The sequence below is a fragment of the Azolla caroliniana genome, unplaced genomic scaffold (assembly GCF_043228905.1).
Source record: "Azolla caroliniana isolate FFs.n. ecotype wild unplaced genomic scaffold, voAzoCaro1.0.p SCAF_425, whole genome shotgun sequence".
Taxonomy (NCBI): domain Eukaryota; kingdom Viridiplantae; phylum Streptophyta; class Polypodiopsida; order Salviniales; family Salviniaceae; genus Azolla; species Azolla caroliniana.
Genome location: NW_028230860.1, coordinates 11,072 through 24,653, shown reverse-complemented (window position 1 = coordinate 24,653; position 13,582 = coordinate 11,072). Strand labels below are relative to the sequence as shown.

The 13,582-nt window shown below is 36.5% G+C and overlaps 1 protein-coding gene across 1 annotated transcript; it reads left to right on the top strand.

Annotated features, from left to right (window-relative positions):
• Positions 1 to 8,879: 8,879 nt before the first annotated feature.
• On the top strand, positions 8,880 to 13,151 carry LOC147848271 (alpha,alpha-trehalose-phosphate synthase [UDP-forming] 6-like). Its single transcript, XM_087338537.1, has 3 exons — positions 8,880 to 11,222; positions 11,583 to 11,856; positions 12,124 to 13,151. The coding sequence occupies exons 1-3, from the start codon at positions 9,223 to 9,225 to the stop codon at positions 12,439 to 12,441; spliced, it is 2,592 nt and encodes an 863-aa protein (XP_087194663.1). The 5' UTR covers positions 8,880 to 9,222; the 3' UTR covers positions 12,442 to 13,151.
• The last annotated feature ends 431 nt before the right edge of the window (positions 13,152 to 13,582 follow it).

Sequence of the window (13,582 nt, the reverse complement as noted above, 5' to 3'; positions counted from 1 at the left end):
TAGATCTACGCTTCGAAGCATTAAGGACAAAGATGAGACTACGACAATCGACCAAGCAGAAGAAAGTCGAACGAGGGACAATAGGTAAGACCTAATCAGAACAACTATATCTACAATTACTATACCTCTGCCGACTCGGCCGCATGCTGACTAACTTGTACTGTAAATTTAGGATAATCTTATAATCTAGATTTACGGGGGAGATAACCCCAAACATTTGTATACACAAGAAAGAGTAGTCCTTTTACGGGGGAGTTTGTTGGCATAAAAGACCGACTCCTTCCAATTTGTATCCATCCTAGTGTGAACTTGTCCACATAGTTAGGGCTTAGTATATAAGCAATAACCTAACGTTGTAAAGTATACAGATTCACATTGTATCAAGTCTTTGAGTGAGAGAGAGAGTGAGAGAGTGAGAGAACGTAATAAAGCTTTCCATTAAAGCTCGTTTCTGTGTAAGTCTCCACCCTCCTCCCTTTCTGTGTTGTTTTCGGAGTACGCAAACAGGTTCTCATACACACACACCTACCAAACCTTCCACACTATGTTAGCTCCTAGGTCAAAGGTTGACCATTGTCGAACATATGTCAACATTGAGGTTTCCCCAACACATGGATGAGCTCACAAGTGCAAGGTTGAATCATTCCAAACAAGGTATGTTTTCCCAATATACGCAAGTGTTATCTCCTAGGTCTAATGAAAACCATTGACAACTTGAAGCATCATAGACAATGAGAACCTTACTCATCAAGAATGAATGTATACATAGATTATCTCATTGTTAACCATCAATATATATATACACACACACACATGTGTGTGTGTGTGTGTGCGCCCTCGCACGACTACAAATATACAACACTTATAATGAATGGTCAACAATTCCCCTACCAAATGCTTCTCAATTTATTCACTCCAGATTGCTCATTGAAAGAATGGTCCATGGGGTCAATATTAAACCAAAAACAAATATATACAAGCTTATTTCGAAATCCCTACAGTGCTCAATTCACTTGGAATTAATCCATCTTGGCATAAGTGGGTCTCTTCTATTTAATGATAGTGAGACATCAAGTTGTTTAAAAATTCTCTACATATACTATATGAGAACAACAGTTCAAGAGTATCCCCCTCAAGCTTGAAATTCTTGCTCCCCTAAAGATGCCATATTTGTTAAGAGTGACGCCACTTCTACATGCCCAACACATGACAAACTAACATGTGTGTTATTAAATCTATATGAAAATTGATATTATAATGTTAATTTAGTATGGTTTAAGACGAAGCTTTACTATCAACAAGAAAAACAAGATCCATATTGATATACTTATTACTCTTTATATAGAATATGTACCATCACTCCATTTTAGATTTACTTTATATTTTATATCACTTATGTGTAGGTTGTGAGTTATGCCCATGCTTGTCCATCATGAAATATATATGGGAGTCAAAACAATCTAGAATAGTGTTGTGATATATTATCCCTAGACTACCTTAAAGACACACCGAGAAGGACAAAAAGATATAGCAAAAGCAAAAGAGATCCCCTTTGAGCTGTAGGAAGTAAAAACGCTTGAACTAACATTTTCTTACTCACCATGATATTACAACATACCAAATCAGCCAGAAAAATGTTTGCTATAGTAGGTACAAATTTAGCAAGGAAATTAAGAGACACACTATGATGAATATTTATAACATTGAAAAACAACATTGACATAGAACAAGGTCAAGCTCTCTTTAATGTGGGGACAAAACACAATAAGGTAGGGTATAGATGAATATGATCTTTCATCTTTTTTTACATAACTTAGGACAAAACAAAGATGTTTATTCAAATGCTCTAGTAGCAATATATTGAACAAGATACTATTATACTAACATAACCAATAATATCAATTGGATGGCTCATGGAGTACATGATAGTGAGTAAACTCACGCTCAAGCTCAAACGGTTTGTGTCAATTGAATCAACAGTATGTTATATGCATGCATGATGTCCAATAATATAAAAAGAGAGATTTCATGAAAGAGATGGAGTGACATATGAACATTATAAGACACTTCATCTATTAAACATGTAGTGAGTGAAAGAAATTGCATCACATATTCTAATAAATTTGTTTTTTCCCAATCTCCAAAAAGTTATGGCCCCAAAGAATGTGTGGGCACATTGGCATATAGGAGCATGCACACACAATAAACCCATTTTTGCTTTTAACATGAGTAGGACTACTCACTAAACTATGAGTTTTGAAGAATTATATGAAGAATGAATGCCTCTTCTTTTGTCATAATGAATATTGAGATCATATAATGTAAAAGCTTTGAACACCCACAATTTCTAGTCGATAAGTTCATTCATTAGTCATAGATAAGAAAAATATTGTGATAACACAACTTTATGTGTAGTTAATTAAGAATGGAGAACACGTCAAAAGTCCCCTAAGTTTTTCACAATTTATCAGAATATCCCTCTGCTTCGATTGTTTTGTTTACCCAAGAATACCACTGACCTCTTTCAAAAATTATCATGATGTAATTCTTTTGCTAACTAATGGGAAGTAGTGTTTTTTTGGAAAAAAAAAAAAATTTATCATGATACCCTACATTTATTTTTACTTTATCCTAGAATACTCCTAACTTCTATCAAATTAACACAAATAATGAAATGAACGTTAACTACTTAAATGAAATTCCCATAATAATCCCACTTTCTAATTCAATCAATTTAAGCCAAATACCTAGATCACCTGAACTTTTGAAAATTATCATGATACCCTATCAACGCATTTAGCTACATTAATTGCACTAACAATAAGTTACTAATTTAATTATGAAAATGCCAATGGTATTTTTAGTTTGTCTTTCCTTATAAAATGGTCATTTAAAAAAAGTTTGCCTACTGATTCACTTCTACAAATGTCAATAAGATTGATGACTTTGTAGGTTAGAGAACTTTATATAATAAGAACAACATGAAGGTCTTAGGTGACTATACAACTTTCTTATATTTCACACATGGGGTTATGTTTATCCTTAAGACTAGTATACATGTATGATTGTCATGTTGGGACTACCTTGGTTGTCATATTATCCCACGGTCCACCCTTGTTGAAAACAATTTCACTTCAAAAATGAATATAGGAAATAATTTATGGAGTGTAGCTTCTTCTTCCAAGTTGGTGTTGTTGACCAACTTGTTAAGCCATCAACATCTCACCGCTTTAGTAGGAACTTACAATAAACATAATGATGTGTTTGCTTGTCTTGCAAGTGTAAAACAAGTTCCATATCATATGATAACACATTACATGCATTTGATATATCATTACAGGTGCAAGACTAACGGTTTTGAACACCCTACAATACTCTAGTTGAAATGGATAACATGAGAAACATGAACCTTATTGAACAAAGGTAAAACCAACTTGCACTGGTTCGCAAATCATGTTGACAAGTTGTCACGAACTTTGGTATGCATGTCTTCACCTTTCTTGAAGGTAGCAATTTAATTTATATGTTGAATAATTTTGTTGGTCTTTATTTTATTGTTTGCTTTTAAACATCTAGGACTTCCATCTTGGAGTAATGTAGTGGATATTGCAAAACCACTACCCTCAATTTCCAACACAAACAACTTATTGAGAGACAATATGTTAAGAGTCTATTACTAATCAATAGAGCAAAATAAAGTAAAAACAAGGTAAATAGATTGGATAGAAGAACCTATTCCACCCGACCACTCCCGAGCTATGATCAAGACATAGTCAACCTACCATTGATGTCAATTACTGTCGGATATTAGGATGACTAATACCTTGGAAGAGATTAACATGATCGTTGTGACGAAAGCCTAGCCCACACCACTAGTGTCTAAGGCCGTAGCATTCCAACATAATATCCTTATGAGGGTAGCTAAGCCCCATATTTTTAACTCTCTAGGCTTCTTGAATAGATGTGCCGTTCTAAAAGACTCTCCATTCATTGGTTGACAAGCCCATGATAGTGCATGCACCTATCATTCCTTCTATCCAATCACATTAGTCCCTTTCTAACATTAGTGAACATACCCTTCACTTATGTAAATATTAGTGACCTACCCTCACCTATGTTATGTGTACATAACACAAAATAGGTAGCAATGGAGTGGTAGAGATCTTAATCATCTTTGAAACCCTACGATTCCAAAGCATCCCCATACAAAGGAATGACCCTTATTCCTTAATTGGGTAATCATGGTCAATGTCACTCAACAATGAGTAGGGTGGCTCTTAACGACGGCTAGGACAACAAAGGCAATAGTTGACGACAACTAAGAGTGTCAAAATTAGAATCGAGAATGTGGGGGAAACACACCTCTTTTTCATTGTGTCTAAAAAAAGTGTTCTTTTCCTTATAAAAAAAAGGAATTCCTTTCTCAAAAAGCAAGCACTATCATGACTTTTTTGTGACACAACAAAAACGTGATAGTGACTCTCCTTCCAAACATCCAAAATATAGTCATGTTTCTCCATGCCTTAGTTTTTTTACCTAGGTTTCAGACATAGGAGCTATATTTAGACCCTAGGCCTTCATACACTAGTAATTGTCATGTTGGGACTCTTTTAGTCCTCATAGCATCCCTAAAGCCAAACTCAATTGGTGTCATATCCATTGAAGATTATTTTCTTGGATTTCCAATCTTCAATAGTGGATCATATCCATTCCTAATTCATTAACATGTTTTCCAAACAGATTCCAATAGTTATGCTATTAAAAGATTTACATACGATGGGATGTGGATCCTAATATTTAGAATAAATGTAAATCTTAAATCATTTTGATGGGGTGTGAAAGCCTCATTGACATGTATCATAATGGGCGTAACCCTCTTGAGTGAGACATTGGGATATAGCGGTCAAAATGGTGTGGACATGGATGAACATGACATGTGAAATCCATGTATTAAAAATAATGGGAATGGCCATTTATTAGACATACTAGGCTTGAATAAATTTTATTGCCTCCCTTTTTCATAAGGTGCCTAACCCATCACAAGTTCTAGTGGATGTACTATCAAAAAGTGGTCGGGGGTCAATATGTCATTTCTTATCTTCATAGCTGATTTCATTCCATTGTCGATCAATTTAAATGTCCTTATATTTGTCACATTATTGTCTTATCCATCCTTTTTTCATGGAATGAAGTATGTGAATAATGCATTTTGTTATTATAAATCAATAGTCATTATTTTCAACTCTAGGTAGAGGAATGAGAATTTGTTAAGCCAATTTCTTAGGGGTTTAGACTAGAACCCCACAAACTTGAGGTTATAAAGTGCCCAATCTTAACCTCCTACATCATCATTTTAATCTATGTCTAAATGGGGAATGTTTATATATTATGATTAAGCATATAACACACTATTTCTAACTAGTTTCTAAATTGACAATTTTGCTTCTTTTATGGCACTTACATCACCCTCAATGTTTATTTCTCATTATTCTTATTGTTTTCATGTAAGAAGAGAAACGACTTGGGCACGATCCGAATATCTCAACTTATATACTTGTTAAAAACCTAAATATTATTTAGTATGATGTCTTCTTTCTCACCAAGGTACATCAATGAGTAATCGATGAGATGAGTGACCCGTATTGATATACTTGATCAAAGTCAATTCCTAACTTATATATTCATTTTTCCATGTGGCTTCACTTCAATATATTTAATTTCATAATTCTATCATTCTATCTTGAGAAGTTTTCATATCTAAAATGCATACCTCTCTCACTATTCTAAAGGCCGACTTCCCTAAGATTTATTATAGAATCTAATATTGTGCGATGTTTTATTAGAAATTGACTATAAAGGTACTCATTGTACCTCATTATTATATCTCTATGAGATAGAACTTGGTGTGACCGCATGCATACACAAGGACACTTTTTGAGAGTTTATGAAACGTCCTCATTCAATCAATGAACATTAACGAGTGTCGATTGAGAATTGAAGTTATGCACCCAAAACACCACACAATACAAAATCCCCTCTACTCCAAGTTAACAAACACAATGTACTTTCACTTGAAATGCAAAAAATACTTCTTGTTCCTACCATATTAGTAACGATCTTATGGTAAAACCTCTCTCTCTCTCTCTCTCTCTCTCTCTCTCTCTCTCTCTCTCTCTCTAAACCTCAATATGATAGATAAACTTTCAAACGCTTCAACGCATTAGTAATCAAAGTCATGTTATATGGGGGTGGAGCTTTGGATAGGAAATTCATGCCTTCTAGATGGAACAACATTTAAAAAAGTGAAAAAGAAGAAACCGTAATTATTTCTTCTAGTTGGGCCCAAGATGCAAGCAAATGCTTTAAGAGATGGAATCTTGACACACCACTCGAGCTACCAATTAATTATATCCTCATCAATAGACATACCATCAGGGTCAATAAATACATTCATAGTTAAATGGCACAAGGATGCCAAAATATACAAATTAGAATATTATTGCACTCGCAAAAATCCACATGTTGGGATACCATTAAGAATGAGGGGGCACACCTGGCCGTATATCATCATCTTGGTGCCATTCAAAGAAAGACATACAATCAATTGTACCGTGATATTGCCATTGATAATGAAGCATGGAGAAGCCCACATCACATGTGTAGACTTTGCCCCAATAAGGAGATTGAGGATCAAGACCACCTCACAATGAAGCACCGGTAACCATTTCACAATACTTCCTCACCATCAATTACCTTATGCACCAACCATGCCTCTAAGGTACTCACATCATATGCTCGCTAATTAAGCATATAAAGGAATAGACAAATACATGAACCACTTTGTCGACATCCTTTGCATTTGATGATAATACATTGTCTCACAATCTCTCTCAAAGTTCATGCTCCCCTTTCTCCTTTTTTTAAACCATTACTTTCATAAACTACATGCCATTGGTGTATTGAACTCAAGAACTCATGGTCTTCAACAAGTTGATAAAAGTATCTCAATTAAGACCTGATTGTTTCCACCTCTCTCTCTATCTCTTCGTAAATGTGTGTTTGTTATTAAAACAATATGACAATACAACCATTGCTATCTCCACTACTTCATTAGTAGCCATATGGCAAGGTAAACCCTCTCAAGTGTTGTAATACTAGATGACATAAATCTACTCTCTCTCTCTCCCTTATTGTAATTATCTTACCCTAGTGGTAAGTTGTTAGCACTACAAGCATTGCGTTGTGGGTTCAAAACCCAACTTCTTCACCTCTCTACTTCTTATATATCTCTCAATTCACTAGATTCCATTGTGGAATGTTGTGGTTTCTTATCTCTCTCTCTCTCTCTCTCTCTATCTATCTAAAGCGTGACAAAGCATACCCACAAATGTCTATATCAACAGAAAGCTATCAAACAAGGGGTTTGGATCTTGTTTCCAAGGCATTAACCTCGTTCTTCTAGATGGGCATACTTCAAGGAAGATGTGACAAAAAATCAGTATAATTTTGGGAATGGAATTTTGACTTTTTTCTTTGATCATTGCTTCTAACTTCTCAAGATTACAACCTTGATTGTTGATTTTGACTACTTTATTGCACCAACTTGATCATCCGCTTGGTACTTGATAGCCATCAATGTCATAAATGAACAAGTTATTGTTGATCTTGAAGCTAGAAAGACAACTTGAGGCACATAAACATGCATGCTAGCACCAACACCTTGATCAAGTCTTTAAAGCTTTTCCTGGATGCCATCTTCATTGTGTCCATTTAGAATTGGATTACCCCTAGCAATTAGGACACCTAAGGTGTGCTTCATGGAGTTGTTAAGGAAGAGATGTGATGCATGAAAAGAAAAATGGCGTTTTACTAAGATGCATTACCAAGATACACTCGATTTCAAATTCACACCCATGAATTCATGCTCTCACTTTATTACCGAGTCAATATCTCATGGTTGATGCAAGCTTTCAATTCATTTTTAGACTCAAGAATAGAGCTGAAGCTGAAGTGGGATTCACATTAAAATACTCAATTAAAAATAATGCGGTGTTAAATTTGGAGGCATCTCTCATTAGAATTGTGTTTAGTTTCACACTCACACACATTACCACCAAGCTACATTCCCATTGTCGATGCATGATTGCAATACATCACTCTGCTAACTACTCTTAGTAGTGTGATTTAAGGTTTCACCCAATGGAAAGAAGTAACAACTATTTACATGGTGTATACTTGCAAATGGTTTAAGCAGGAAATTTACAACTACTTAGTTGGCAACCATGCATTGGATTATGGTTGATGCACTCCCATTGCTTATGCATTTAGAGGTATGTGTTTATACAACAAAGTCTACGTGCTAGACAAGGAGTTGTCCCCAATGTAACCCATATCATTTCTTGCGATCAATAACAATGTGGGACATGAACATGGATTGAGTCTCGACCCAGAGCTTATACGCTTTCAGGAAGATGATGGCGAATGAAGAAGTAAAGGTATGATCGTGATTCGTGAATGAGTTGCACACAGATTGGAGTAGCTAACTATTAGTATGGAATAAAGAAGCCTAATGGATTGATTGACTAGAGCTATATATGTATACACATTTATATGTATGTATGTATGTATGCATGCATGTATGTTAATGTATGTATGTATGTATGTATGATGATGATGGTGACAATGATATGCTTGTAAAGCCATCTCTCTCTCTGTCTCTCTCTCTACACCATGCTTTAAACTCACACCCTATCTATACAACACACTTTTATATTCCAAAATCTAAATCTTCCTCTTCCACTTCCTCTTCTTCCACTTTGATTCTATTCTTCTCTGTTTTTTTCCCCCTTCTGCCTTTCGTTCATATTGTTTGCACACACACACCCTTCAATTCATCTTTTGTTTTTGATAAGCGCCTTTTACCCTAACTCATTTGGCTCTGTTTTCTTCACCGTCTCTTTCATCATTTGGACGGAGTTTCTTTGTTTCACGATCTGTTTGAAAGCCTAAATTGTCTTCCTTCTGGAACTATCTTCATCATCGTCAACATTGTAGGCTTTATCTGATCGCCCAACAGGTCAGTCATACCTTTTTAGTATATGTTTTGTTGAATGGATTCTTTTCTCTGGGCAAAAAGGCATCTTGGGTTGTGAAAATTGGCGTAAAATAACTTAGTTTTGTGATTTGAGAGGTATTCTTTCTTTTCTGAAGGGGGAAAAAGCCATGGTTTCAAGATCATATACAAATCTGTTAGATTTAACAGGGGATTATAACCCCCCTAATTTCTCAAGAGGAGCAAAGAAGCTACCCCGATCGTGCACAGTGCCTGGTATCTTATCTGATCTGCTTCGAGACGATGACTACACAAGTAGTGTCTACTCGGATGCCACGTCTTCAGTTTCTCAAGAGAGATGCATTATAGTGGCTAACACTTTACCTTTGAATGGCAAGAAGCGAGCCGATGGTAAATCCTGGTCATTCAGTTGGGATGAAGATTCATTGCTTTGGCAACTCAAAGATGGTCTCCCTGATGATATGGAAGTCATATATATTGGTTTCCTTAAATGTGAGATCGAGCCATCGGAGCAAGAAGATGTAGCAGCAAATCTTCATGAGATGTTTAATTGTTTTCCAGTATTCATCTCTGATGAGATTCGAAGCCGGTTTTACCATGGTTTTTGTAAGCAAATGCTCTGGCCCCTTTTTCATTACATGCTTCCCCTTGCACCCGACCATGGTAATCGATTTGATCGACTTCTTTGGCAAGCTTATGTGTCAGTTAACAAGACTTTTGCTGCAAAAGTCATGGAGGTCATTGTCCCTGATGATGACTTTGTTTGGGTTCATGACTATCACCTCATGCTTTTGCCAACTTTGCTTCGGAAGAAATGTAATAGAGTGAAGTTGGGTTTCTTCCTCCATAGCCCTTTTCCTTCATCGGAAATTTATCGGACACTTCCGGTGCGAGATGAACTTCTACGAGGTCTCTTGAATGCCGATGTGATAGGATTTCATACGTTTGATTATGCCCGCCATTTCCTATCATGCTGTAGCAGGATGCTTGGCCTTGAATATGAATCAAAGAGGGGGTATATAGGGTTAGAGTACTATGGCCGCGATGTGACTATCAAGATAATGCCTGTTGGTGTTCATATGGGTCAACTTCAGGCAGGATTGAACCTTCAAGAAACAGAAGATAAGATTGCTGAGCTTAATGAAGAATTCAAAGGGAAGATTGTGTTGCTTGGGCTTGATGACATGGATATCTTCAAAGGCATTGGATTGAAGCTTCTCGCATTGGATAACCTATTGAAGGAGCATCCTGATCTACGAGGAAAGGTAGTAATGGTGCAAATCGTAAATCCAGCCCGAGGCAAAGGAAAGGATGTGGAAGAAGTGACAGCTGAAGTATATGGTGTGGTGGAGAGGATAAACCATGAGTTTGGAACTGCAGAAGGGTATGTGCCCATTGTGCTTCTTGAAAGGCCAGTTCCTTTCTATGAAAGACTTGCATATTATACGGTTGCAGAGTGTTGCGTCGTGACAGCTGTCCGCGATGGTATGAATTTGATACCATATGAATATATAGTTAGTAGGCAGGGGTGTGAGAGACTGGATTCACACTTTGCTTCTATTGAAGATCCACCCAAAAAAAGCTTGCTTGTCTTGTCAGAGTTTATTGGGTGTTCTCCTTCTTTAAGCGGAGCTATCAGAGTAAACCCTTGGAATGTAGTGGCTGTTGCTGATGCATTAAACATGGCCATCACAATGCCTGAATCGGAAAAGCAATTGAGGCATGAAAAGCATTTCAAGTATGTGAGCACTCATGATGTTGCCTATTGGGCACGGAGCTTTATGCAAGACTTGGAAAGGGCATGTAAAGATCATTTAAAGAGGCGGTGTTGGGGCATAGGTTTTGGGCTGAATTTTCGGGTCATAGCGCTTGACCCCAATTTTAAAAAGCTATCACCCGAACACATCATATCAGCCTACAAAAGGACCAAAAACCATGCCATCTTACTCGATTATGATGGTACAATGGTATCTCAAACATCGATAAATAAAACTCCAGGCGGAGAAATAATATCAGTCTTGAATGCCTTATGCAATGATCTGAAAAATGTGGTATTCATTGTAAGTGGACGCAGTCGTGAAGATCTTTCTGGTTGGTTTTCTCCCTGCAAGAACCTTGGCATTGCAACAGAGCATGGTTATTATATGAGGTATGCCATTCATTCAAGCAAATCTAATGTTATGGTAAACGATCGTGGCTTTTATGTTGTTATGGTTTTTCATAAATATTGTGCGTTTTGAGAAAATATCTAGTCGGGTAGTTTGTTCTTTCAAGGGATTTGTAAGATCACTGGGAAATATATGAAGTATGACATGCTTCGTGCTAGAAATAGAGTAGCTGCAGCTTTTCTATTGGTTATATTTAAGGATTAGCTATGTTGGTGCTCGTACCACAAAGGCCAATCCTTAAATCCTAGGTTGCCAAATCCATCCTTGTCATTATTGTATGCATTGGTGTGGTCATAATGATATTGCTATGACATAAATGCTGAGAATTTGACCTTCTCTAGATGGAACCGGGATGAAGATTGGGAGACTTGTGTACCAGAATCAGAGTTTGAGTGGAAACAAGTGGCTGGTCCGATAATGCAACTATATACAGAGAGTACTGATGGCTCATTCATCGAAGCAAAAGAGAGTGCAATTGTATGGCATCATCGAGATGCTGATCCTGACTTTGGTGCCTGGCAAGCAAAAGAGTTGCTAGATCATCTCGAGAGTGTCCTTGGGAATGAGCCAGTGGTGGTGACGCGTGGTAAAAATATCGTGGAAGTGAAACCCCAGGTATGAATCCATTTTTGTTAGTCTTTTAAATTTCTACTTGGTTTTACGTGCCAAAAATTACAAAATTTCCATTGATTGTTTTTGAGTTATTTATTTTGGGCATTTTTTTCTTAATCACTTTATTTAACTTCTATTTTAAATATGGGTAATTCCTTCAATTTTGGATAAAGGGTGTATAAGATGATATTTCCAAAAAACCCTTTCATTAGATACCTGAAAAATGAAATGCAAATTTGAAAAATTTCCCTAAAACAAGACATTTAACAGGGTGTAAGCAAAGGTATGGTAACAAAGAGGCTTCTTGCATCGATGGCAAGCCGAGGCACACCGCCGGATTTTGTTTTGTGCATAGGTGATGACAAATCAGATGAAGACATGTTTGAGAGCATAGCAGATGCCGTTGTGGCTCCATCGGCAGAAGTCTTTGCGTGCACTGTGGGGAGAAAGCCAAGTAAAGCTAAGTATTATCTCGAAGACATAGGGGATGTTATCTATATGCTACACGGCCTTGCAAAAGCCAGTCAACAACCTCTTCAAAGGAGCTTGTCTCGTGTTTCGTATGCAAACGATGAATCAGATCGGTAAGTGGTTCATATTCGTATTCATCGACAAAATTGAATCGGTAAGTGATTTTTATGTTCGGAGTCATCAAGGATAAATTTCCATTGGGCTTTGTTTGGAAGAGAAGAAGTGGTTTATGCAATGTTGAATGAAAGGAATGGAAGAGGAATGATGGAGAGCTTCTGGGTCGTTGCGATTTCATTGAAATTGAGATGCCAAATACTGGGTTTATTGCTTGCAATAGGTGGCAGGCAATAAAATTTCTTAATGAATCATTTTTTTGGATTAGTTGAAATATGTAGGAATAAGAAAGAAACAATGACTAGTGCTCTATTTCCAGCATTTGTGTTGAACACTACTTGTTAGTAAATTCTGTTCATATTGAGTGTAACATATAAAAGAGAGATGACGCATTGATTTGGGGGTTGCCTGAAACTTTGCCCAAATATGAAGACATTCAAATAACACAGAAACATTGTTCGTGTCTACTCTCTGATGTATTAGGACATTCTTTATTAGAAAGAAAGAATAATCCTTTTTCTACATAAGAGTGTGTCCTTTTGAATGAACTCGTGTTCTACATATATACTTAGTGAAAGTTGTGCATAGAGAACTTCACAGATGAATTCTACCTTGAAGTTGTATACCATACCTGTATTAAGTCTACATGTCACTATGGAAGATCATGTGGTGGCTCGTTATTGATTTTGAATAATGAAAGCAAATTAATTAAACATGTGAACAAATTTTGACTGGTCTAGGTCATGTCATTCATTACCATTTTTTCTTCTAATGATATAGTGGATACAATTTGCAAAATGGAGTTTATTTGATGACCTTCCAATGTCCTTGTACCTTACGATTGAGGTTTAGAGGCTTGACCTTGTTGTGATGTCGTATTATAGGAGTTCTTAGTTAGGGTAGATATCGACCCTTGTTTTGATGCCCAATAGGCTGCTACTGTTAGTTACATATTTTTACATGATGAACATCAAATGTATACATTGGGTGGCACAGCATATAGTGTTGACAGATAATTTCTTTGATGTAGAGGAAAGTGAGTAGAAAGAAGGGAATGCAATATTAGTGGGTGGTGAATGTGTATATATCTATTTGTAAATGCTCTGGGCATTTTGTCGACCATAGTTCTATTAGACTATGCAAC